This window comes from Poecile atricapillus, chromosome Z, assembly GCF_030490865.1.
Source record: "Poecile atricapillus isolate bPoeAtr1 chromosome Z, bPoeAtr1.hap1, whole genome shotgun sequence".
Taxonomy (NCBI): domain Eukaryota; kingdom Metazoa; phylum Chordata; class Aves; order Passeriformes; family Paridae; genus Poecile; species Poecile atricapillus.
This window is the reverse complement of record NC_081289.1, coordinates 12,626,418-12,650,126: the sequence shown is the minus strand read 5'-3', so window position 1 is coordinate 12,650,126 and position 23,709 is coordinate 12,626,418. Positions and strand designations below refer to the sequence as shown.

Genomic DNA, 23,709 nt, shown 5'->3' with positions numbered 1-23,709 from the left:
TACTGAAACATGATTTATGTAAATTTGCTTTAGAATAGGCATTAACCTTGATCCTTTCTTCATTTCTGCATTAAGCCTTGCCTTTGATACAGTAATCTTAATTAAAACTGAATATTTCATGATTTAACTCCCTCTGCTTCATAAGCAGAACAATACTCTTATCTATGTTACCTATAAAAGTGCAATCCATATAGAGTATCTATTGCATCAGATGATAGGTTTGCTTAAGGTCATTTTCATATGAATAAAAGTACTGACAAAGAGCGGTTTAATTTGTTTAAAAATTATCAAGTCTTATTTTACAACCAAATGTTAAAAAGCAAGTTAAATAATTTTTCATGCATGTTGAATTAGGAAATGTTGACCTAATAAATACTATATTCTTTTGGAAAAAAACCAAAACCAACCTGCATGAAAAGGAAAAAAAAATAAGTATTGGCAGATGTGATGTGTGTCAAGTGTGTCATCATGTAACTGTCAATCACTGTCATCTTCATAATACTTTTAACTGGATTAGGTTAGGTAGTAAGAGAAAAGCTGTTCGTTTTCATGTTAAATCCGAGTATGTTCTAAAAGAGACAGGCAGGAATTTGAAACAGGCATGAAAGTTTGCCTGTTTTTTTAATTTTTGGAGGGTTTTTTGTTGTTGATGTTGGGGGTTTTGCTGTTTGTTTATGTTGTTTTGTCATGATGTTAGAACAAATGAAGGCAGTTCTGGATAAATGCTGGAACTTGCCTTCCTCTCCAGACACATGACCACATGCATGCATGCAAGACACATCCTTAGTCTAGGGGTACTTTGTAATTGCAGTCACTGACACAGGACAGGCATCTTCAGGTTGCTCACTGCTTATAAATGGAGACATTTGTAAAATGACATTTTCTAGCTTGAAAAGATGTGCAGGTTTTGTCTTAGCTATTTTGTAATAATCTACAGCAGAAGTTCAAGGAAAGAGGATGTAATATCAAGTGACAACACTTAATAAATAATATATAACTTAGTCTTAAAACGTAGAGGGCAAGCAAACCTCTAAGCATCCATCTATATTGAAAAAACCCATCTTTTTCTGAAATTCTTTAATTCTTTGTTGAATTTAAGATGTCAGACTAAATACTTTGGATAAAAAAGCAGCTGTGATAAATCTTGATATCTGGACTGCTTCTTTACTGAGTAGCTGACTTTAGTGATAATTTCATATGTGTCACTGGAATCTTTGGTTATGTCAGATATTTAGTGGATCCAGTGTAAGTCATCAATACCTTTTTTCCAAATATAAATCTAACCTCTTGGTTAAATAATATTTGCTAGTCACTTTCATCAGCATTTGAGATATTTTTCCCTCATTATTCCAGTTTTTTCTTTGTTGGCTCTTTATCAAGTTGCAGCTGTGGTACGTTGGACATCCATAAACATTACATATATGCCAGTACCTTTACTTCCCTTTCAGAGCACAAGAAACATAGCAGTGTGCATTTATTGTGAATAATTTTGATATAAATGAATTGATAGTGCATTTTTAGGCACAGCAGCTTTCTCATCAGTTCATTGCCTTATTGGATTCAACACTTAACAGAGAACAAATTTGTAAAGTCAAATACATTTATTTGCTGGAGGAAAAATTAGAAAGGGAGTATTTGTTAATCTCATTTTTACATTTCTAGTCCTCCCGTTAGATCTTTACAGGAGAATTAACACCTGAATGGTTTTGCAGCCCTATTTCCCTGCTTTTTTGCCTGTGTCATCTGTGGCATTCTCAAGTGGAGCTTTTAATGGCCAAAAAGAACACGGGAGCTGTGGGTTCTGTGTGGGTCCCTAGCACCAGAGGATGTTGTGTGGCTGGTTCCAGGGAGCCCAAAGGGTTAAATGCAGTTAAGCTTTTCCTTAGCTTTCTGGGAACCTGGCAGTGGCTTTCTTTCAGTTGCTTTGTAAGAGGAGGAACAATACCTGAATTCAGCCTTGGTTTGTGTTGGAGAGGGGGAAGGATTCAGGTTATAGTGTTGGAGGCAGCAGTTGCACTCGGGCAGTAGCAGCAAGTGCTTCACCCTTTGGCAGAAAAAAGGGGAATGTTAACAAGGCAAGTCTCAGATAAGACTATATGTATGTAGGGTTTTGTTATTATTTAATCCATTTCTCTGTGCTTGTGATTTTCTTTTTAGCTAAATTAATCATGCAGTTTTGAATAGGCTGCATTCTGCCACTGGGAACTGTAACTCAGGCTCTGGCTGGTGATGAGCTAGCCTAAAAGCAGGGGGACACAGGTTTTTTGTGGCTTGCACTCAGGCAGGAGCTTGAGAGTCTTGTCACTTGGAAGAAAATAAGCATTTAGAAACTAAAAGTTGAACCCTGAGCCTAGGTAATGATGATGAAAAATAGCCTCTGAAAATTCTTACAGTAAGGTATCATTCTGTTAGTCAACTGAATGGAAATTATGTTTCTGAATTAATTTTAAAAGTTTATTTTTGAAGGAGGTGGTCCTGAGCATGTTTATGGCTACTGACTGTATTTCATATTGATTTCTTCAGTGAGCTACTGTTATTGAAAACCACCAAGATGGTTTGGTCAGAGGAGGCTGCATGGGAATCTCATGATTGTTTCAGTTTTCTGGATTTTCTAATTTCTTTTAGAGAAGGATTTGGGTTATATCTCAGGAAACAAGACAAACACAAAAAAAAAAAATCTCACCAAGAAACCAACTTGTCATAAGGATAAACATATTGGTGTTTGGTTTCTGAGTTAAACATTTCTCCACTTCCAAACATTGCTTGTATGGAGCAGGATGATGCAGCAGGAGTAGTTGAGGAGAGCTCTGTTAAGACTGCCCCACCCAAGTGCTCAATGTGTTTGAATGTGATGATCCTTAGGCCCTAACCAAGACCCAGGAACAGAATGTGGAGCATCTTAGGCTGAGAAGTGGGCAAGCAGGAGGAGCAGGAGGCATGTAGAGGATAAGGGAATATAATGAGCCACAGCAAGGAGTTGCTGTTTTACTCCAATGCAATTGGCAGGAACCTAAATACAGGAGGAACATCAGGAAATGCTTTCTCACTGTGAGGGTGACTTGAGTGCTGGCACAGGTTGGCCAGTATGGTGGTGAAATCTCCATCCTCAGAGATACTCAAAAGCTGTCTGAACATGGTTCTGGGCAGCCTGGTCAAGGTGGCCCTGCCACCTCAGCTATTCTGTGATTCTGAGTTGTGAGGAAGCTCAGAACTGAACTGAACAAAAGCTGAGGTTGTAAAGGACATGAACAATGTCTTTGAGATTTTTGCATTGGGAAAGGCTTATGAATATGTCTTTCTCACCAAAAAAAAACCATATTTAGTCTATTAAAGATTTTATCACATATGTTTATTTAAGATCAACATTTTTAAATTGCTGAACTTTTGTACAATGAAATACACAGCTTTTTAATAATACAAGATTCAAGGAAGACTCTCTGGAGGGCTTCTGGCCAGAGAGTCTGTTATGTCAGATACTGTCTCAATTCATAATGTATATTTTCTGGAACATGCTGCTGCTTTTATGAACTTGTTTCAAGTCCAGTCATAAGGATTTCAGAACACACCGTTACAGAAAAATGTTACTTTCACAATGTTTAGTAGAAGCATTTAGCACTGTTTCTGTTTTTAATGGCTTTAGTTTTTCATGAGGTAGTAACTTTATCGTGCATATCAGGCAAAAAGTGTGATTTGAGGATGCAGTACTGCAGTGATCATGATTAATTTGAAATACAACAAGCATTAAATAAAACTTTTAAACTAGTATGTGGGCTAAGGCTTTCTGTGAGCAACTAGCTAACCAATTCATATATAGGAAGAATAAATAGCAGCATGATGTCATATTGGGTGAATTTATCCTAATCATTTAGTGGCTGGTTAAATACTTTGTGTCCAGCTAATTCCAAAATGGTCACTTTTTCTTCTTTAACAAAAACAAACAAAAATGTCTCCAGTCCATCTGTATGATTTATACTTGAACTGGAAAAAAAAGGTTTCCATACAAAAATGACTGGCAAATGCAAAATCTAAATTATTGTGAAAGGAGACATTATTTATATAGCTTCTGCAATTGCGAGACTCTTGGGATTTAACTGTTCCAGTGCTGTATGGGAAACATACATCTCTAGTAGTATTTGGTTTAGGATCTGAAATTTGGTACTGATTGTTGGGGGCTTTAGGGGATGGGAGAAGGCACCTAAGAAGAGCCTTCTTTATATGGAATTGTAAGTTTTACCAACTACTGGAATTATATTTTTATATTTATATACTTTTATATATTATATTTTTATGTTAGAGCTTCATAGGGAGATATTAAATATACTCAGTAGCATAGGTGTGTGTGTATTTATGAAGGACATACCATTGCAGCCTGTGTTTCAGAAAGAATTTTCTGCCAAGATGAGTTATATTTGGATGACTTGGAGAATTCCAGTTCCGTGAAGAAGACAGCTTAGTGACTTAAGATTTTGCACAGCCTGTATTGTGTGTGTGCATTAATGTGTGTACACATAAATTGTTTCTAGTACCTGAAGATATCTCCTAGGAGATAACCAAAATTAGCTGTGCTCTTCATTGCTGAAATTGGTTGAGTGTAGTTTTGTTTCTACACTTAAACTCTGTGTGTTGTTTAGGACTGTAAATAAACAAAAAAAGTGAGGAAGGTGGTGACAAGATCATATTTCTAAGCAGTACTTCTAAGTCACTTCTTTAAAATGATCTTTTAAAAACATGAATTTTATGCATCCCAAACACATCCTCCAACTGTGAGCACTAGATTAAATTCATTCTTTAACATTTCATTTGAGAGAGGCAGATGCACTGCAAATGAAGTAAAAAGATCAAAACTGGAGGTAAAATGAGAATAATTTATCCAACTAATATGTACATGTGATTAGTTTTATCTCATAGGCTGCAGGATAATACTTTTAATTTTTGTTAAATAAGAGTTTTGTGGAAATCCTTGCCTGCTTTCTTAAGAATATGATTTTCTTGACAGAATCACATAAATGTTTGTTGATATCTCTAAGTATCTACATGGTATTTTATTTCTGAGAAAACTAAGTTTTGTATAATACATATTCACTCATTGAAAAGCCTCCCCCACTGCTTCTAAAATGTCAAAGCTGAGCACAGGGATTTAGCCATACAAGTTGTATTGAGATTAATTGGATTTGTATGGCTAAATCCATGCAGTTCTTCTGAAAATATTGCTGTCCCTTGTATATAAAATATAAATATATGTTTACAAATACAGTATCACAAGAAATATTTGGACAGAACAGTAAAATTAGGTTTAATTTATGTTTGGAGTTGAATAACTTTTGGTTTTCTATAAACTAAGGGTTCCTGTTTAAGTATACTGAGTGAATACTAAGCATGTGCTGTGCTTGCCTTAGGGCTTCATTTTTTTCAAATGCGTGAAGCATTTACATAGGAGTCTTCTGTACTTCACTCAGGAGGGGGAAGAGCATTTCTGATTCATTAATCCCTTTTTCTTTTTCTAAGTAACTGGGTCCTTCACATCATGCACTCAAGAGGTGTAAAATATACAAAGAAGTGGGAGGGACAGTCAAAATGATGCCTGGCTTGCTATAAGGTATAAATTTAAAATCTATTTCTTTTTTCAAGAAGAAAAATAGCGAGGGGAAAAAAGGGCAGCGCTAAATTTATTGCATGTGCTTGCATGATATGCAGGTTTGGGATAATTATTTTCTCTCTTGTTCAATAAAGTGAGTTGTTTCCATGGTAACATTTATATTGCACAATTTCTCTGTTATAAAATAAATGAGAACAGTTTTAGAGTCAGAAAAGTCTTTGTATGGAACCCTTTTCTTTCCTGTATTTTTGAGTGCAGAAGTGTGTCTTAAAATTTTCTTGCAATGAAAAAGTTTTGGTGCGCTTTCCAGATAAAATTAGTCAGCTTTTAACAGTATGTAGTGCTTCTGCAGGACAAGATGTGCAAGCTCTGGTTGTAAAATTGAACTCAGCCTCAGACAGATGCAGACTGCCTGGCAGCTCAGAGAAATGGTCTGTATGCCTGGTCCAATAACCAGCCCCTGGTATTGACACCTTGGCTGTGTTTCTGTGTCACCTTGGACAAGATGTGATGGGAACTTCCTAAAAAGCAGGTCTGAGTCTTCAGTGGCAAAGGGGCAGATGCCCAGGGTGATAGTTCAGAACCAGAGCATACCCTACACAATGTTTGGTCTCTGCTGCTTGTGCTTCTCTTACTGAGGAATAGCAGACTGATAGCACCACTTCCTGACCAGTTCATTCTTTGATAGGGTGGTTTTTTAATGTTTATTGACTGCAATGCAGATTCTACAGTGGACATTTAAAAATACTCTTGAGCTTCCTGCAGAGATTCCAGAAGATAACCATGGGAGCTACTGCCCGTTATGTAAAGCTTATGTGAAAGGCTTCCAGTAGGTGGGAAAATGTTTGGATATAACAGTTGATTGGAATGACAAGTAGCTTTTCATCACAACCTAATAGCGTCTTTGCCAGTCATAACTGCTTCTCTTTGTTCAGTTTTGTTTTTCGCCTGTATTTTCTCACTACAGTAGGCATTTTAATATGAGGTGACTTTTTAATCTGTTGAGATCAAAAGACTTCATTGCTTGCTTGATTCTGTCCTGTTTTTTCACACCTTTCTATTATCTCTTGTATGGATTTTTCAGTTTGGTGATCAGTATAGTATTGGGAGATTGAGCCATTGTGAAGCAATTTAATTTTAATATTCAGAATGTCCAGATTTATAATTGCTGAATATTACTGAAAAGTCTTGACACAATGATTACTCACAAAATAGAGTGGCCATCAGAACTATCAACTGCAAAAAGAATTAAATTCATTAGTCCTGGAAACATAAGAAATTGTTCCTTAACTACACTGTATTCCACTGAAACTAACATAGGATACCATGTGGAGGTTCTTTTATGCTTTTCAAATCATAGAATCATTAAACTTGGAAAAGACCTCCCAGCTCATCAAGTCCAAGCTTTGACTGAACACCACCACAGCAACTAAACTGTAGCACTAAGTGCCATGTCCAGTCATTTCTTGAACACCTCCAGGGATGATGACTGAAGCATCTTCCTGGTCAGCCTGTGCCAATGGCTGACCATCTTTTCAGTGCAGAAATTCTTCTAGATGTCCAACCTGAACCTCAGCTCTGGTGCAATGTGAGGCCATTTCCTCTTGTCCTCTCCCTGATTGCCTGGGAGAAGAGGCCAATCCCCACATGCCTTCAAACTCCTTTCTGGAAGTTGTAGAGAGTGAAGAGGTCTCCACTGAGACTCAGCAGCCAGGAAGGTGGCTGCACTCTCCTACACATCTGCCTACAGGAAATGCTGTACAAACAGCCCTGCCATCACCTACTGTGCTACATCCTGTCTGTCCTGTTTGCCCACCCTTTTCACTGTGCTTCTGGTCACTCGTGCTCCCTAGATCTCTTCAAATCTCCCTCGGGTGCTCTGGCATCACTCTCCCCATTTTAGCCTCCCTTACGTGAGCTGCCAGGTCCCGCTGGATCTCTCTGCTCTCCTGGGTTTTTCTGACCCTGGGAAGTCCTTGTCCAGATCCTTGGAGTGTTTTGCCCCAGAAGTTGCTGTAGCCACAGGTGATGTTGCTACATGCCTTCCCAGCTCCACTCAGGAATGACATGGAAATTGTCTTGTGCAGCACATTACTATTTTGGACTCCACCCCATAAATTATTTGCAATTATGTAGAAGCAGTATAGTCAATGTTTGCTAACTACACAAATTTTAACACATTGTATATATAGCAAGATGGTTTTAGGACTCTTTGGAGTGGTTGTGTTTTTGAATGTTTCTATCGAAATAGACAGAATTATCTTTGAATGCTATTAAGGTGGGAGAAATATTAACTGACTGCATACTGTTACTAAGAAATTTAGCAGTTACTCCCGTCCCACATATCCTTTGTCTGATCTATTGACCAGCCTTATTGATGGGTGTGGCAGCACACTGATTCACTGGTTCATTGGTTGCCTTTTTACCCAACACATGTGCTTGCTAGACAGGGGTGTCAGAAACTGCTTCTTTCCAGGTTAGAAAAGTTAAGTGCTACATGGCATAACTAGCAGAATTTCACAGTTGCATTTAAGGGTGACAGAAACTGCATAAAAACAAGTATTGTGTTACAAGAACACAGTTTTTTGATTTACAGTTAATTGCTGACAGATGATGTTTCATGCTGACAAATGATATTTCATGCTCTTTATCTAATAAAACCAAGTATAACTGAACAAGAGATGGAAAACTGGTAGTTTTGACCGCTTTGTAGGATATGCAAGGGATATAAGGATATTTATAGATATATTTTGAAGTTGCATCTAGCATATTTAATGGGTCATCGAGCCTAGATTTTTAATATTTTGTGACTTTTCAATTCATGGTTGGCTGAAAGCTTTGCTTTCTCTAGAAATGGATGTTATGAATTTATAGCCTCTATTGTTGCATATTTAAACTTATACCTTTCTTTAATGAAAACAACACGTCTCACTGTAGATTACAACCATCACCTTGTGCTGTTAAAATAGGGCTTGTTTTGTTTCGTTTCAAGCATCTAGAGAGCTTCTTGAGTGACAGTCTTCATCCTGGTCTTTTCCCATCCTTCTGGTAGGAACCAAATGCCATAGGTTTACTGATTAAGAGTAGAGTGTTCTCCATAGGGCTATTTAATTTCTTGGCAAGCTCAGAGAGGGAAGGTTCTAGATATAACCATTTCCTACCAGAGTGACTTTCAGGAGTCCTGTCTTCCCTTGTGCTGCATGGTGACAGTTGGCCAACCTGAAACTGCAACTTAGACTCATCCTTGGTGTTTAGTCTGTTCTTAAAGGTGCTTGTAAACAAAGGTGCAGGAATATGTTAAATCTCCTAGTTTTGTTAGGGAAGTATTCCAAACAGAAATTAACTGTTCCTCTCAGTTGTACGTGAACTTTGTAGTTCTTGGTTTATTTATGATCTGATGTCCCTTACCAAATCAAATTCTAATTACTGTCTTACATGAAAACATGAAAGTAAGTCAGGTGTTTGGGGTTTTTCCTTTTCCTCGGTTGGATGGCATAAAACCTAGTATGACTCACTGCCATATATTGCTGAGAGCTAGGCAGTTTTGTTATTTCTAATCTCTTGATGTGCACCCTTATAATAAATTTCTCCTCCAATGTGTAGATGAGTGCATTAATGTTACAAGTCAGCAATCTTTTTTAGCTCCAGTTTAACAATACAAGGTGAGCATGAAATGTCATATTTCAACAGGTCAGATCCCTACATGTGGACAATTTTATACCTAATTACTGAAGTCTCTGAAGTTGAGAGCACTAGGACCCAGTATGTCAGGAAATTTTCTTTCCTTACAGTTTACACACTTCCCTAAGCTTCCTTTGCTGGTACTTTTTAGAGGCAGCAGACTGGTCCAGGGAGGATTTTTGTTTTGTACCAGTATGTTGTACTTACACGCTTAAGCAATTGATACAAGTTTTTTTCTATTCCTGTTTTTATTACTGTTTATTCCTATTACAGAACCACTAAAATTTGCAGTTTTATCTAGTAACAGTGAATGTGGAGTTAATTGCAGTCTTCTGCAGTGCATCTTGTGAGTAATTGAGAAGCAGCATGCTACTGTGGAGTGTCTCTAAAGATCTGTTTTAAAAATCTCAAGATTTAAAATCAATGTATTAAAAGATATTAAAATCAGTGTATAACAATTTTTAAATAGTTATTTTTCAGAGAAGACTGCCATTTGGGACTACAGTGTATTTTACCATTTTTCAGTTCTTGTGGTTGAAATGCCTGAGATCTGTATTTCAGAAGTATTTGGGTCAAATATTCCTGGAGTGGCTATTTTAATTAAAGAATTCTTAATATCTTGTTTCTTTATATAATATTTGGATCAATACTCTTTAAACACTTAATTATCATAGTCATCCAAAAATATACTGTAGTTAAACAGACTGAATATCTTTTTTTTTCTTGGAGAAGGAAAGGTAGTTTAGACTTAGGACTTACTCCCGAACATCTGATTCTGAGCAATGTCTGAATTTCATTATTTCTGCTCTTGCCAAGTACAGAAGATTGATTTTTATCCTCAGGACAGTTTTGAAATCCTAATTGCTTGAATTATTTTTTAATTCAAAATGGTATTTACAAACAGAACTTCGTCATGTAGCAGTAAAAGGCTGGTAACTCTGTGTACACAGTTCTATAATTTACTGAAATAGCATTAAAAATTTAGGGGCCTTCTGTAAATATATCAAGTCCTATCAGTATCACAGGTACTGGGTAGTATTTCTAACATTACTATTTTTCTGTTTTTAATAGAACTTGACTTGCAATATCTAGAAATGTTGCCATTGTGGGGCAGATGGAATAAATAAAGGGAGGAAAAAAAGGAAAAAAATTGTAGATTTGGGTAATTAAAATGCTTGGTCAGTTGAACAGAGGTTTTCTTCTGGCAAACAGTCTTTTTGTTGTTTTACTTATCTTGTAAAAAAACCTGCCTGAAACCTGAGACCTCTGATGCAAAAATGAATGAGGGGATGGCAGAAGGATACTTGTGTTGGCTATTGCCTGTGCCTTGAAAAACAGCCAGCCTTTGTCTGGTGTCCACTTTGTGAAGCTACCTGACTTAAGTAATCACATTAACTGTAAACATCATTCCCCAAGTGTTCTTTTGACCATCTGTTACCATCTTTGGTTTCTCAGATTTTGGAGGTATGAACTAGAAAGGGGAGTACTTTTGAATTAACTGTCTGTAACTTGTATCTGTAGTCCTTCTCCTTAGGAGTTATGTGCTTCCTGATTGTTAAAGAGTAAATTAGATGAAAACATCTTCAACAGATTGCAGACACATTCAAATCTTGGGTTTGACTATCAAAATTAATTCCTGTCATCACTTCCAGGAGTCTTAACAAAGTTCTGAAAATATTTCCAAATAATCCTCATGTACAGAAAATAATTTGATCCTTTCAGAAAATACCACATTAAGCAAATTTCTAGCATGCCTTTCATACCTTTATGAAGTACTTTAATTGATCCTCAAAGTGAAGGAACTGACTCAGAAATACTGATTTATCCATGCATCACTCTATGGTTTTTATACTTCTTTTTAAAGATGATGAGCCGAGCAAGACAAAGTGTGTTGTGAACTGCCTTTTTTTTCCTTCTTATTAGGCAGATTGATTAATGCTAAAGTAAATGTGCTGAGAGAAAAAAAAATGAGCTTTTTCTTAATTTCTATATTGAATAAAAATAATGAAGAGAAAGCAAATTCATTAGCACTTTGAAAGATTTCTTTAATAATAGTTCCCAAATGAATAAATTATTGAACTGCTTTAAAAAGTGGTGCTATTGTAGCAATGAGTGGGCAAGGCTAATCTGTGCAAATGCTTTTGACATATTGGGAAGGTTTTCAGGAGATGGTGGGGGAAGCTGAATTTTCATCAAATAGGTTTTTTTTTGTTTTTACAAAGACTGCAAAGTGTGGGGAGAATACAATAATTAATATTGAGAGAGCCCTTGCAGAGGCCCAAGAGAAGGTTAAAAGGGGGAACAGAGTGGTAGGATGTAGAAGATGCAGATGATATATTTTACCTTTGATGAATGCGTCACAGCAGGCACATTAAGTCAGACCGAAAGTGGGCTTACCCACTGTTTTACTTCTTAGACAGTAAAACTGTCTCACTACTGCTGAGTAATATCAAGTGAGTAGAAGAAATTGAAGACCAGAAAGCAGAGGATGAGCTGTGTATGTTACAACTTCTTACTACCTATGGCTTAAATGCTTGCCACAGAGGTGATGTTGTTTGCATTCAGCAGCCCAAGGTTTTATTTGCTTCTGTGAATGTGCCCTGTGTGGCTTTCTTAACTCCTTAAAATTCTATACCACTACACTGATTTTTCAGAGGCAAAGTGTTACAGATTAACTACATCTTTGGATGAAGAATACTTCCGTCTGGATTTCTTGTTTGCTTTTTAAAATTGCCTTTTTGGTTTCCTGGAATGGTTCCTGGATCTTGATTCAGTGTCCCCATTTTAGAAAAAATATGGTATGTTTTGTTTTGATTTTTTTTTTAAATAGAAGTTTTGGGAAGAGAATATGTGAGGAGTAGAGATTATGAGACAGTACAAAGAAGAGTTGTAGCTTCACTGACGAGTTAAAATTCGCAGCTAGTCAGTCACAAAACAAACACTAGAAGATAGACTGCTTATTGAAGAGAAAGTATTCTAAAATATGAATAGAGCAAGAGTGGGAAGTGTCTTCTCAAAATATGAAAATACATTTGTTTCTCTAGAGATTGAAGAGAAAAGCCACGAGGGAGGCCAATTGCAGGAGAATGGTCTAGACATAAGGCAGCTTCTAGAATGAAGGAAGGTGTCCTGTGTTCTGAAATACAGGAGAGGGTGCAGTGATGCAGGAAGAGGAGGGGGAAAGGAAAAAGACAAAATATGCACATTTATCCCTTGATTAAGTGTATGAAATTGGCACTGTTTCTTGTCAAGCATCATTTTGTGTAAATGGGACACAAAAGGAGGCAGAGGTGGTGGAGAGTGATTATACGATGGAGAAAATATTGTGTGTGAATGGTTCTAATGACTGGTAGAGTAAAAACTGGAATATTTTTTTAGTAAAATTCAATGTTATATGCATTTGGTTTAGTAAACTTTTCTGTTCTGAAGAGACGCAAGAAAAATATTTTAGGTGGTGAGTATGCTGCAAACAGAATGGGTTTAACAGCAAGAAATTCAAGGTCATGTAGTTGAGGGTAAATAAACATTTCTTCTGGATTGTCTTTTAGAGACTAAAGGAAGTTTTGGCTTCTTAATAAATGACTAAATCACTGATACGATGAACCTTTGAAAAAGCGAATGGAGTCAGTTGTTTAAATCTGTAAATCACAGATTTGCCTTGAGTGAAATGAAATACAGGTCTTGGAGACTCAACACAAAATAATGAAATAATATTTATGCGACAGAAACACAAAAACTGCAAACTAATCTGGGACAAAGAAAGACATCAAATGCAAACATTCATAAAAGAAACTGCAAAGCAGGCTGGGTCACTGTATTTGCCCTGTCGCATCCTGCACCGCCACCTACGTGTGTCACCAAAGGGAGGGGCACAGGATGCTGTCTCTGGAGCAGCACTGAGGCTGTGGCTGTGTCTCTTGGTGCCTCTGTTAGTGTCAGAAACATTTTGTCTGTGTTCGTAATATAGTTTTAAAATAGAGGCGGATGCTGGGATAAAGGTAAAATACCTAGCTGAAGCATGTTGTAATGAATGTTTAACTGCAGGCTTGAAGGCCCTAAGTAAGCTGGGGGTTGTCCCTCCTGTTGTATTTTTTTAATGCATTAAAAGCCTTGTCCAAAATGTAATTCAGTATCCAAACCTGTTTGTTCTATGGAAGCATTCAGAAAAATGTTGATTTATTTTTAATAATTTTTATAAAAACAATTTTGAACAATTGCTGTCTTAAATACTTATAGTTGTAATATTCTATGGTTATCTTTTAGCTTTTCAAATAAGGCTGACATGTGAGCATACTCTGGCTATAATTTTCATTGAAATAATTTTGAGCAGCTTTTTTACACTCACATAATTTGTACTGAGGTTATTGAATTTAACTCCAGGAGAGTATTGTACAATCATTTTGACTGAAATGTGTTTTGTAAATGGTATCAGGTGTTCCAAGTGCCTTGTTGCATAGCAGAGGTTTTTCCATGTGCCCAAATGTGACTGCTGGCAGTCGTAGGTTTTGATCAAGTGCACAGGCTTTCAGAGCCACAGGATGATGGTGCTGCAAAGCACCATTCATGTGACTGTGAAAGAGTGTAGTACCCTTGTCTGATGGTGCTGAATATGGAAAATTCTTAGTTTCTTGATACATTTGACATTCAAAATCTGTGTGTGTGACAGTAAGCCAGACTGAAGAGTTAGAATTAATTTTACATCTTGGGCAAGATAATTGAATATTATAAACTGTGGAGATGAAAAAAAAACAGATCATCTAGTATATTTCTGCCAGTTTGAAATTGTTCCTCCTTTCATTAATATTTTTCCAGTCCAATTTAAAATGTACACTTGGTGAGATTTTAATCACATCTCTGAGGAAATAGCTCCCCTTCCACCCCAAAATAGTCAGCATCATTTTCTGTTTAGTTTTATCCTATGGATTTGAGATATGATCCACACATCATCCAGACTCTTTCCCAGATAGTCTGCCATTGCTTACCCAAGCTAACCATGCATTTCCCTGTGTCATAGATTCTAATTCTGCTCATGTTTTGCACTTCAGTGAATATTTTCTGGCTTCTTGTGGTGTCTTTGGGAAGAGCCCGGCCTTTCTCAGCAGACAGCCCTTTCTTCTGGAATCCTTCTCACTTCCACACAGCCATGTGCTCACAAAGCCAGTCTTTGTGTCTGCTTGGGGAATGATGCAAGGCCCATCTGTTAGTCCAGGCTGATAGAAAAAAAAAAGCTGCCTTGAAGGATGGCTTGTGGGTTGCTTGTTTTTTTCCAGAGGTTTCAATGTCCATGTTTGACCAATGAATCTCCAGAAGCAATCTGAGTGGTCATTTCCTCCTGGGAAAAATTGTTTGCTATGCTTTTAGGATTATTCTCACCTTGGACCCAAGATTTCAGCAGCAGGTTTCTCACACAAATATATTTCAAAGCAAGTTCCATCATCACTTATTTTTAAACATACTGGTGAAACCCGTTTCTCTACATCTTTCAGATCAGTAAGTTGTTTTTGGGTTTTTTTTCAGATTTTCTTACTATTCCTGTAGAAAAATTCATTTAATTATTAACTTTTGCTAATATTAAATCACCACAAATTTGAGTAATTTTAAAACTAATTCTAGAATATTTATTTCAACTGTAATTTCTTTTATTCAAAAGATTCTCAATAAATATTCTTTCTTATATCGCCCACACAGTTTTTCTGGCTTGTTTCTAGTCTGTTCTTGCCAGATGTTTCTTTTCAAGCTTTTGTGATAATGAAATGGAGCCACTGTACCCATGATATTTTAAAAAAAAAAAGGGAAGTTAAAAAAAATTCAAAAGCAGTGGTGTATTTTTGACTAAGAAGTGCAGTTAGTTTGGCATTGCATTCATATTTTTCCCATCTGTGTTTCAAACTTTTGATGTGTTTTAATTTAAGAATATATTGCCTCCAAAATTATACAATACCTGAACTTCTGAAGTAGTAATTGTTTTCCAGTGCTTAGGTTATAGGTGGCACTTGGAACTCAAGAACTAAGAGGACATGAATATTGGTGCATTTTAAATTTATGCTACAAATACACTGTCTTAAACCCAGTTCATTCCACTGTATTCTGCTTTTGCAGGTGAGTGCCCTAGGTAGGCCAAGAGAGATTGCAGTTTTATGCAAAATGGCTCAGCTTCAGAAGCAGTTAGAGTGCAAGTTAGGTCTGGTGATGATTTAATACTGTACTTGGCTTTTTCTTCCTCCTTCCTTTGCTGCCACCCCAGTTACCTGCCAGACGTTCAGCAGAGATGCTCAAGCCTCTTGTGTCAGAAGGGATTTGGACTTTCCTTGTTGCTGAACCTTTTGGTGAAGACAGTCATCTTTTATTTACTGGGTCTAGGTTCAGCACAGAATATTAGAGAAACTTAATAATTCCCCATCTACCACAATTCAGTCTTTTCTGTCAATTCATTGCACAAAATAGGTGTCTTGTCCATTTCTGTGGCTGAGAGCAGCAGAACTCTCCTGGTGTATTGTATAAAGCAAGAAAAAATTAAGAAGACATTGCTTTTTGAACTCCCTTGCTGGTTTTGATTCCCCCTGAATCCTCTGAAAAAGCTGTGCAAACAAAGCTCCAGGCCGCTGCCCCCTCAGCAGGCAGGCTTCTGGACTTGTCCTTAGGAGATCTCTGCCTCTCTCCATGTACAGGCCAGGCATCTGTAACTCTACTGCATGCTGAATTCTACTCCAAAGACTAACAAGTTAGGTATTTTAGCTTCTAACATTTGGCTGTCTGTAGGAAAGTTGGTCCCTACTTACTCCCCTCAAATATACATTCTTTCTCTTTATCTCTACTGAGCCTCTTTGGATATAAAACTATTTCTTGCCTGCATGAATTGAAAATGGCAGTTCTCTCTACAGGTTTTTAATTGGTCTCAGGGTTAGGACTTGCTGTTTTTGCACTTCCTTCCCTGTGATGAAATTTATTAAGGATTGTGGAAGAAGTAAGTAAAAGGTTGCAGTTTCCTAAGTTCATTACTCTGATGATCAGTAGCTTCATTTATCTTGTATATTGAGTCTTTGGGTTAATTTCTGTAGTCAAGAACATTAGTGAAACTTGGTGTCAAGTCTGATGCTAGTTCAGATTTCTTGAGTCAGTCTTCAGTAGGGAGTTTTGCATTGCTGACCTCTTATTACTCGCGGAGCGTTTGGTGCTACTTGGAAAAGAAAATACACAATTTGTTGAAGTATTGGTGGAGCATTTTTAATGCAGCAGCAAGGTCACTTTTAAATCCCACAAAAACCTGAGATGGATCTGACTCCAAACTGTGCAGACTTTTTCTGTAGTCATAAGGAACTTTAAGGAATCCTCCTGCTGTTCCTTCACTGGAGATTTCTGAACGTGAGACCAGCTCCAAGTGTGATTTCTGATATTGATGCACCTGGATGGAATTGTTACAGCAGATTCCTCCATTGTGAATATGGGCTTTGTTGAATGAAGAATGGAGAAAAATGTACTCTCATGAGTATTTTAAGAATGTAAAACCTAACAAGTTTGAGGTTTATCCCAGTCAGTGATACGTGCAAAATGATTAATGAACTGGAATTTGAGCAATTTGCTGTATTCTGAGTTCAATTTTCTCAAATTTTCTCAATGCTAAAATTTGATAAATTGTGCAAATTATAGATCTGAATTAAGTAAATGGAATTTGTCTTTGTGACCAGCATTCCTTAAACAATCTCCAAAGACTTTGCAGAATTTTGGCATCCAAATTATTGTTGTCTCATGCCATGTGAAAGAAAGTTAAGTGCAGGCTGTTAAAAAAATTGCTTCATTCTTGGGTACCATATTTTTTTTCTATTCTTCACAGGTAGGTGTATTTTTTTTTTTTTCTATTGTATTATTCCTACCTCCTACAAGCACTGTCACAAATTTGAAAACCAAGTACTTTCAGCAAAAGAGCGGGGTTATTATTGAGTTAGGATTATTTTTTTATTGATACTGGTAAGAATTTGCTGATGCTTTTTATAGCAATGTGCTTCCTTGAACGTTTGAACTGACACTTTCTTTCCTGATACATTTATTCTTCCTTACTGTCTTATTATCATTACTCAGAAGTAGGTCATGGTTGGCTGTTTTTTTGAAACCGAAACCTGTGGCCAGATAGATACCAGTTTGTCACAGAATGTAACCTTATTGCCCTGAATTGTCAGTGGTATCTATTGCAAAGGCCAGGGAAAATTTTCTTTCCTCCTTTCATCTCTTTCTTTCCATGGTATCTGGGAGGAGATAGGGAGACAATGGAATCACTACAGTGTCTCTTCCTGACCGAGTCAGAATGGGCTGGCTGTTCTCAGTGGTGACACCCCATGGTTGCACTTCAGTGGTACCACAGCCATCACTGGAGGAGCAAAGTGAAAAGGTATGCTGGTACATTGCTATTTCAGTAAAATAATCAATGGCTCTGTCAAGACACTGTAGTGTGTTTGTAGGCAAATTTCTCTCAACTCAGACCCTGCTCTTTTTAAGCATACAATCTTCTAGCCTTTTCTTTCCAACTTTCAAATTCTTTTTTATCTGGAGTAGAGTGATACATCCATCTGTTCAAAATGTGATAGGATCTGGCACAGGAATATCCAACTTTGAGTGGGAGAGTTCAAAAGGCGATCTTCAGGGATAAAGGAAAGAAAATCCTAGTCCCTTCTGATTGTCAGGCAGAGATTTGGAAAATGTTCAGCTCATGCCTATTATTACTGTTCCTCTGATCAAAACTCCAGGATAACTTTTGATACGAAGGATGAAGGGTTTAGCCTGTGTCTATCGCTGCTAGTGCTGAAAATGTAATGGCAAGCTGTATGTACATTCCTGGGTTTTCTTGCTGTGGAGCTATGTGGAAGTGAACAATGAGCAAGTAGGACTGACTTTCCAGAGAAAAATGGGAATTGTGCCAAATGTAAAGAAAAAACCAACAAAACCGAAACCCAAAATAACAAATTGGCCACTGCTATTTCTGTTAACAAAAATTTCTAACATTGCTGGTGTCTCTTGTCTGTAGATCACCTCTCTTGTGACACTGCAGCTGTTATCCATGGTTGACCAGAATGACCAGCTTGATGGACCACGATACAAATGTACTGTATCTCTGGACTTCATCAGAGCTATTGCCCGGTGAGCCTGTTAAGAGTTCATTTACCCGTTGTATGTGCTGACTTGAAAGATACTTCAGACCAAGTATTTGTTCAGTCTATAGCTCTTTGCAGACCAGAATAAAAAACCTGTGGATGTTTTCTAAGAATGACTGAATAAGTCATGTTATTTATGAGAAAAGTTGTACCCAAGGTAAGTATAATCCATTCCTGTTTTGAAAAAGATTAATGTTACGGTGGCAGTATGTGTTACAGTAACATACTGTCTTTGTGCTTAATAAAGGTCAGGGACTTCATGTGAAAATATTGCTCTGAAATGTCAGTCCATTTCATTACCAAAACGCATATTATGGTATTTGAATCTGAAATTGTATTTAGTTCTTAACAGTGTTGTGCATATGATATAAAAACTACATAGGTAATAAGAATTCTTGCACATAGACTATCTTGTGTGATCATGTGTTGATATGAGCTAATTCAGTAAGTGGATGTAGGTACATCAGTGTCTTTGTTTATCCAGAGCCTTCAGTTGTGAAGTCTGAGAACAGTTTGAGATCCATCAGGAGAGACTGCAATAATTTGAAGAAAATTATTGCATGAAGAAATACATGCAATACAAATGCAACAATTAGGCCTTTGTCTCATATTTTATCTGTTGCTGCCATCTTATTAGCAAGTCTTGGATAAACAGTCTATAACCAGAACAGAGCCCAGGAATGACAAGTGTCAAAAGGGAGAAATGTTCTCAAGGCCAACTCTTCTCTGTAATGTGGGACTTCAGAGCAACCTGAGGTGTAGGCTGTATTTCATAAACTCAGTGCACATGTTGCTCTCCTGAGCTATTAAATGTCCAGTAGCCTTGTCAGTAAATGCAACAGATACACTAATTTCAATTTTCAGTTGGACAGGCCATAGAATGAAACTTTGTATGGCTCAGGTCTGGCCAGACCACACTGCCAGGACCTCCACAGCTTTGCTATGTCAGTTTGCTATTCCCGGCAGTAAAGTCACTTGTGAGTGATGCCCTGAAAAAGCTCCCCCTGGAACCAAGCACAGCAGACCATCTGCTCAGCAACATGGATCATTGTGTATACAGTTATAGGTTGGACGGATCCTTGAATTGGGATACTTTGACAGCCATTTCCTTGCAACTTTGACATCCTTAGAAGTTTCAGTGACTGCATTAACGTTGCTGCTGGAAGGTAGAGATGGCCAGAAAACAGGACCAAAACTTGTGCCATGCATCTCACACTTGCTGGAGGAAGTACTTGTCAGAGACACTGTCACTTCAAAGCTCAGTGCATGGTACAGTGTTTTAGCTTGCTTTTCTTTAGGTCTGATGTGTGTGTGTGTATATATATGTATGTATATGCATATATATGTATCTAAACTGACTTTTCCTACATTTTATGAGGAAGAAAGCAGTTCTTTTTTTCACCCCCTCCAAGCAGTTTGCAGGTCTTTATTTGCTGCCTAGATAGGACTATTTAAATTTGGTAGATAGAAAGGTTTTATAGTTGGCCTGTTCTGCTTTCCTCCTGTTTCTCCCTTTTTTAAAAAAATCTTGCTTTGTTCCTTCATTACAATTTTTATTGAAATACACTTTTCAGCCCATGGTATTTATTAAATCTTAAAGGAGAGTGATCCATAAAAACAGAAGGTTTCATGAATTCATTATAAATGAGCTTTCTTCCCTCGGTGGGGGAATAGCTATAGGATGAAGGCCTGATCTTCTGTGCTTTAAGAAATTTCATTTTCGATCTGTGCAATAGTTTTGGTTTTGTCACAGAGAAGGAACTACTTTGCAGTTGCGGCCGAAATACATACCAAGTAAGCAGGCCATCTTCTGATTCTTCTTTCTCTGTTACTGAAATAGTACTAAAGTAAGTTTGGTAGTCACTAAAATCTTCAGATATCTTAGCCTTGTTTCTCCAGCATATTTCCTAATGGAAGGCTGAGGAGTGCAAAGAATGGGTCAGAAAAAGATGCTCCCTCCCCACCCCCATTCAGGCTATTCAGATTGTCATTTCATTTTCTGTGTTTTTTAAGCAAAAGTGAAGTTTGCACTAAAATAGAGACACCTATTTTTGGAAAAGAGTAAAAAACTTGTGTCTCTTTCCGGTGGCTTTTAATGTGGTAACTGCTGAAATGCACATTCTCTCTTTTTTAACACAGAACCTCATGTCTGGCTCTATTCTGTGGCATATACTCAGTCTTTGTGGAAATATCTCTGTTTTTTACCACATAGTAGTTAAACATTTAGCTGAAGGTTAAGTTAGATGTTTCTTTGTTAGAAATAATTTCTGCTTTAAGAATTTCAAACCTACGTTCATAAATTTTCTCTAGCTAAAGTAGGGCTCTTGTAGTGTTTATTGAATATAATAGATCTTTTCAGAGAGTCTGTAATAAACCCAGTTGTTATGACAGGACAGTTCTGTTTCATTTAGTTGATAAGGTCAGCATTTGTTAGTGTGTGTGATTTTGTTTCTGTGGAAAGCCTTGTAACTAAAGCACTTTTTTTGAGTGACACATTGTCATGCAAGTCTAACAGTGGCAGTTAATATCTTTGAATTTATCACTAGATTAATAAATAGACTCCAACAGATTATTTCCTGTTATGTATCTTGGGGATTTCTAAACTTTTTCTCTGTCCAAAATGATGTTTTATAAAAACTTTTTGAAAAGTGGGTTACAGGCTGATGCATGAACAGAGAATATTAAATGATTGTAGTCCAACAAATAAGAATTCCGCTAGCTAATCTCTCTTAGTATTGTTAGTAGTTATTTTTGCATCATTGAATACTTAAACCCTTTTAATTTTATACGTGTCATTATGTGCAGTAATTTGCATTTATTCAAACAGTAAACCCTAAAGTCTGAGTGCTAGATTGTATAGAAGAATGAGTTTAGAGACAAAAAAAATAATTATATGTTTTATTCTTCTGCTGTTTCTTTTTTCCTGCCATTAAAGTACAAAATTGTACATTAAAATCTTGTATCCCATTGATTGGCATTCTTGGATTTTTCAAATTTAGCTATGAACATGGGTCAACTACTGTCAAGACTGAAAGAACGCAGGCTCCAAATGAGTACAGATGAAGGAGCTGCGTAGTACATGCTAAAACAGGTGGTTTGGGAGATGAACAAAACATTGAATAGCATAAAAGGTTGTTGCTTTGCATCACCAACTAGAACATCAAGTTTGCCATACGAAAATATAATTTTATTAATATTATTATATTTTTACTGTTTCATTATTCAAATGAGTCTTCCTTTCTTTACTAGGAAGTTGCTATATTTCTTTTATAGAATTTTACAAAGTTTAAATAATCAGAAGAGAGGTATTGTAAATAATGAGAGAAATGAAAAAATCATTAATTCTTGCTTGCATTTCTTTTGGGGAATTGCTTGATTTTGATTGTGCAGAATGTCCTGCATGTGCTGTCTCCAAACAGGTTAAAGTCTTAGCAGTGTGAAGATGATTGCTCTAATATACTGTGTTTTTGTTTATAGGACCGTGAACTTCGACATAATAAAGTACTTGTACGATTTCTTGTGAAAACAAGCTTCACAGCCATATGGACACTGTGACAATGACTAAGGCAAGCTGTGTTCATCTCTCTACTTAGCCGGCCAGAAAGAAGAGTATTTTGGCTCTTTTGGATTTGTCCAAACAGGTGCTGGCCCAGCATGGAACCTGATGAAAATACTCTGATTGGTCTGGGTGGATCTGAGCAGAGGACTATTTACCAGGGACCCTGGAGTATTTGGAAGCAATGTGTTAATTATAAACAGCAGGGTTTGAGCACAATCTGTTCTACTCTTAATGATGTTATCTTAACACTGAAATTGCCTGAAACCCATTTACTTAGGACTGCATTTTGCTCTATGAACTCTCCCCAGTGCTTTGAACATGGCAGCAGCCGTTGTTTGTATGCCCAGTCTTTTCACTTCCTCTCCACAGGAATCTTTGCAATTGCCTGCCAAAGCAGCTTTTCCTGAGGCCACCATTTTAGGAGAGTGGAGTAGCAAAGTATAATAAACATAAGAACATGTTTAAAAATCAAGCTGGTACAAATACTTTTTTCTCTTCAGTAGCATGTAGGCAGACTGTTACCCTGTTACATGGAGATCATGATGATAGGAATCTCACAATTAGTCACTATACTGTCTTCTGCAGACCATTCATAAATGTTGACTATGAATGTATTTTTACAAAGTTCTGTTTTAAAAAAATAAATAATTCTTAAAGTTCTATTCCTATGTCAAACTTGAAATGTTTTATTTTTGCTTCGACATTCTATGCTCCTTTTATGTTTATCCAGTTACATAAAGTGCTAATTATAGTGCCATGTGGAATGAACATAATTTTAACATACACACGTTGTAATGACTTTTGTAACAGCCTCTGTCATGTAGAGGAGGATAGCACAGCTGCCTTTTCATCAGGAAGGGAGAAATTCAACAGGTGACAGAGTCTTTGCAGCAGTTCACCAGAAGTGGTGGAACAGTGAATAACCAATGTGGTACTGTAACATAAAACTTTGTTCTTGGAAATACCTGATGGAATGCACTACAATTGCAGCGTACAAGTAGAAGATACACAATTTATGGAGCATTCAAATCTAGTCTAGTTGGAGGTTATTGTCGTCATGAATCTGAAGATTTTGGTAACCCTCTTGGAAACTCCAGGTCCCACAGCCTTTTAAAAACACTGATATTTTACTCTTGAGTGCTCACTTTTGACTGTTTGACAGTAAAAGACAATGCCAGGTCCTAAATTGAACATTACAGGTTTTTTACAAAGAAAAATCAAGAGTCTTCCCCACCTTGCTCTTATATCATAAATGGTCAAATACTCTGAATATATGTAGCTCCTTGCCCCTTGCCCCTTCCCCCTTTCCCATTCCTATGTTTTCTTTTTATGTTGTTTTCTTTTTTTCCCCCAATTGTGGATGCATTGCCATTCTTCTGGATTCAGACCCAAGTGGCAAAAGCATCCTTCTGGCCAAGCTCTGGCTTCCTCCCTCAGGGGAGTGTGAAAGGGCAGCAATGAGTCATCTCCGTGATCTGTTTTCCTTCCTACCGCTGAGCTGGATCAAACCCTGCACCTGTCCATGAGGTGGCAACATTTGTCACACTTACTGAAGTGCTTGGATGTAAACACAAAGCCTGCTTCAAAAATGTTTACTACCTGCTTTTGTTTTTATTTATAAAAATGTCCATAATGCGAACTTTGGACTAAACTTTACAGTGCCTTTCTGTCGTGGAGCTAGTGCTGGGCTGAGCTTGGCTCTTGTGGATGTCCTGTATGATTACCTAGGG

At 37.1% G+C, this 23,709-nt stretch overlaps 1 protein-coding gene across 2 annotated transcripts in view; it reads left to right on the top strand.

Annotated features, from left to right (window-relative positions):
• Positions 1 to 22,449, top strand: part of LOC131573800 (origin recognition complex subunit 5-like) — a 63,003-nt gene extending 40,554 nt beyond the window's left edge. For both annotated transcript variants that reach the window (XM_058828069.1, XM_058828070.1), the window contains exons 14-15: positions 18,294 to 18,406; positions 21,898 to 22,449. In XM_058828069.1, the coding sequence (XP_058684052.1) occupies positions 18,294 to 18,406; positions 21,898 to 21,943 (159 nt within the window). In that variant the 3' untranslated portion in view covers positions 21,944 to 22,449. The remainder of the gene's footprint in view (positions 1 to 18,293; positions 18,407 to 21,897) is intronic.
• The last annotated feature ends 1,260 nt before the right edge of the window (positions 22,450 to 23,709 follow it).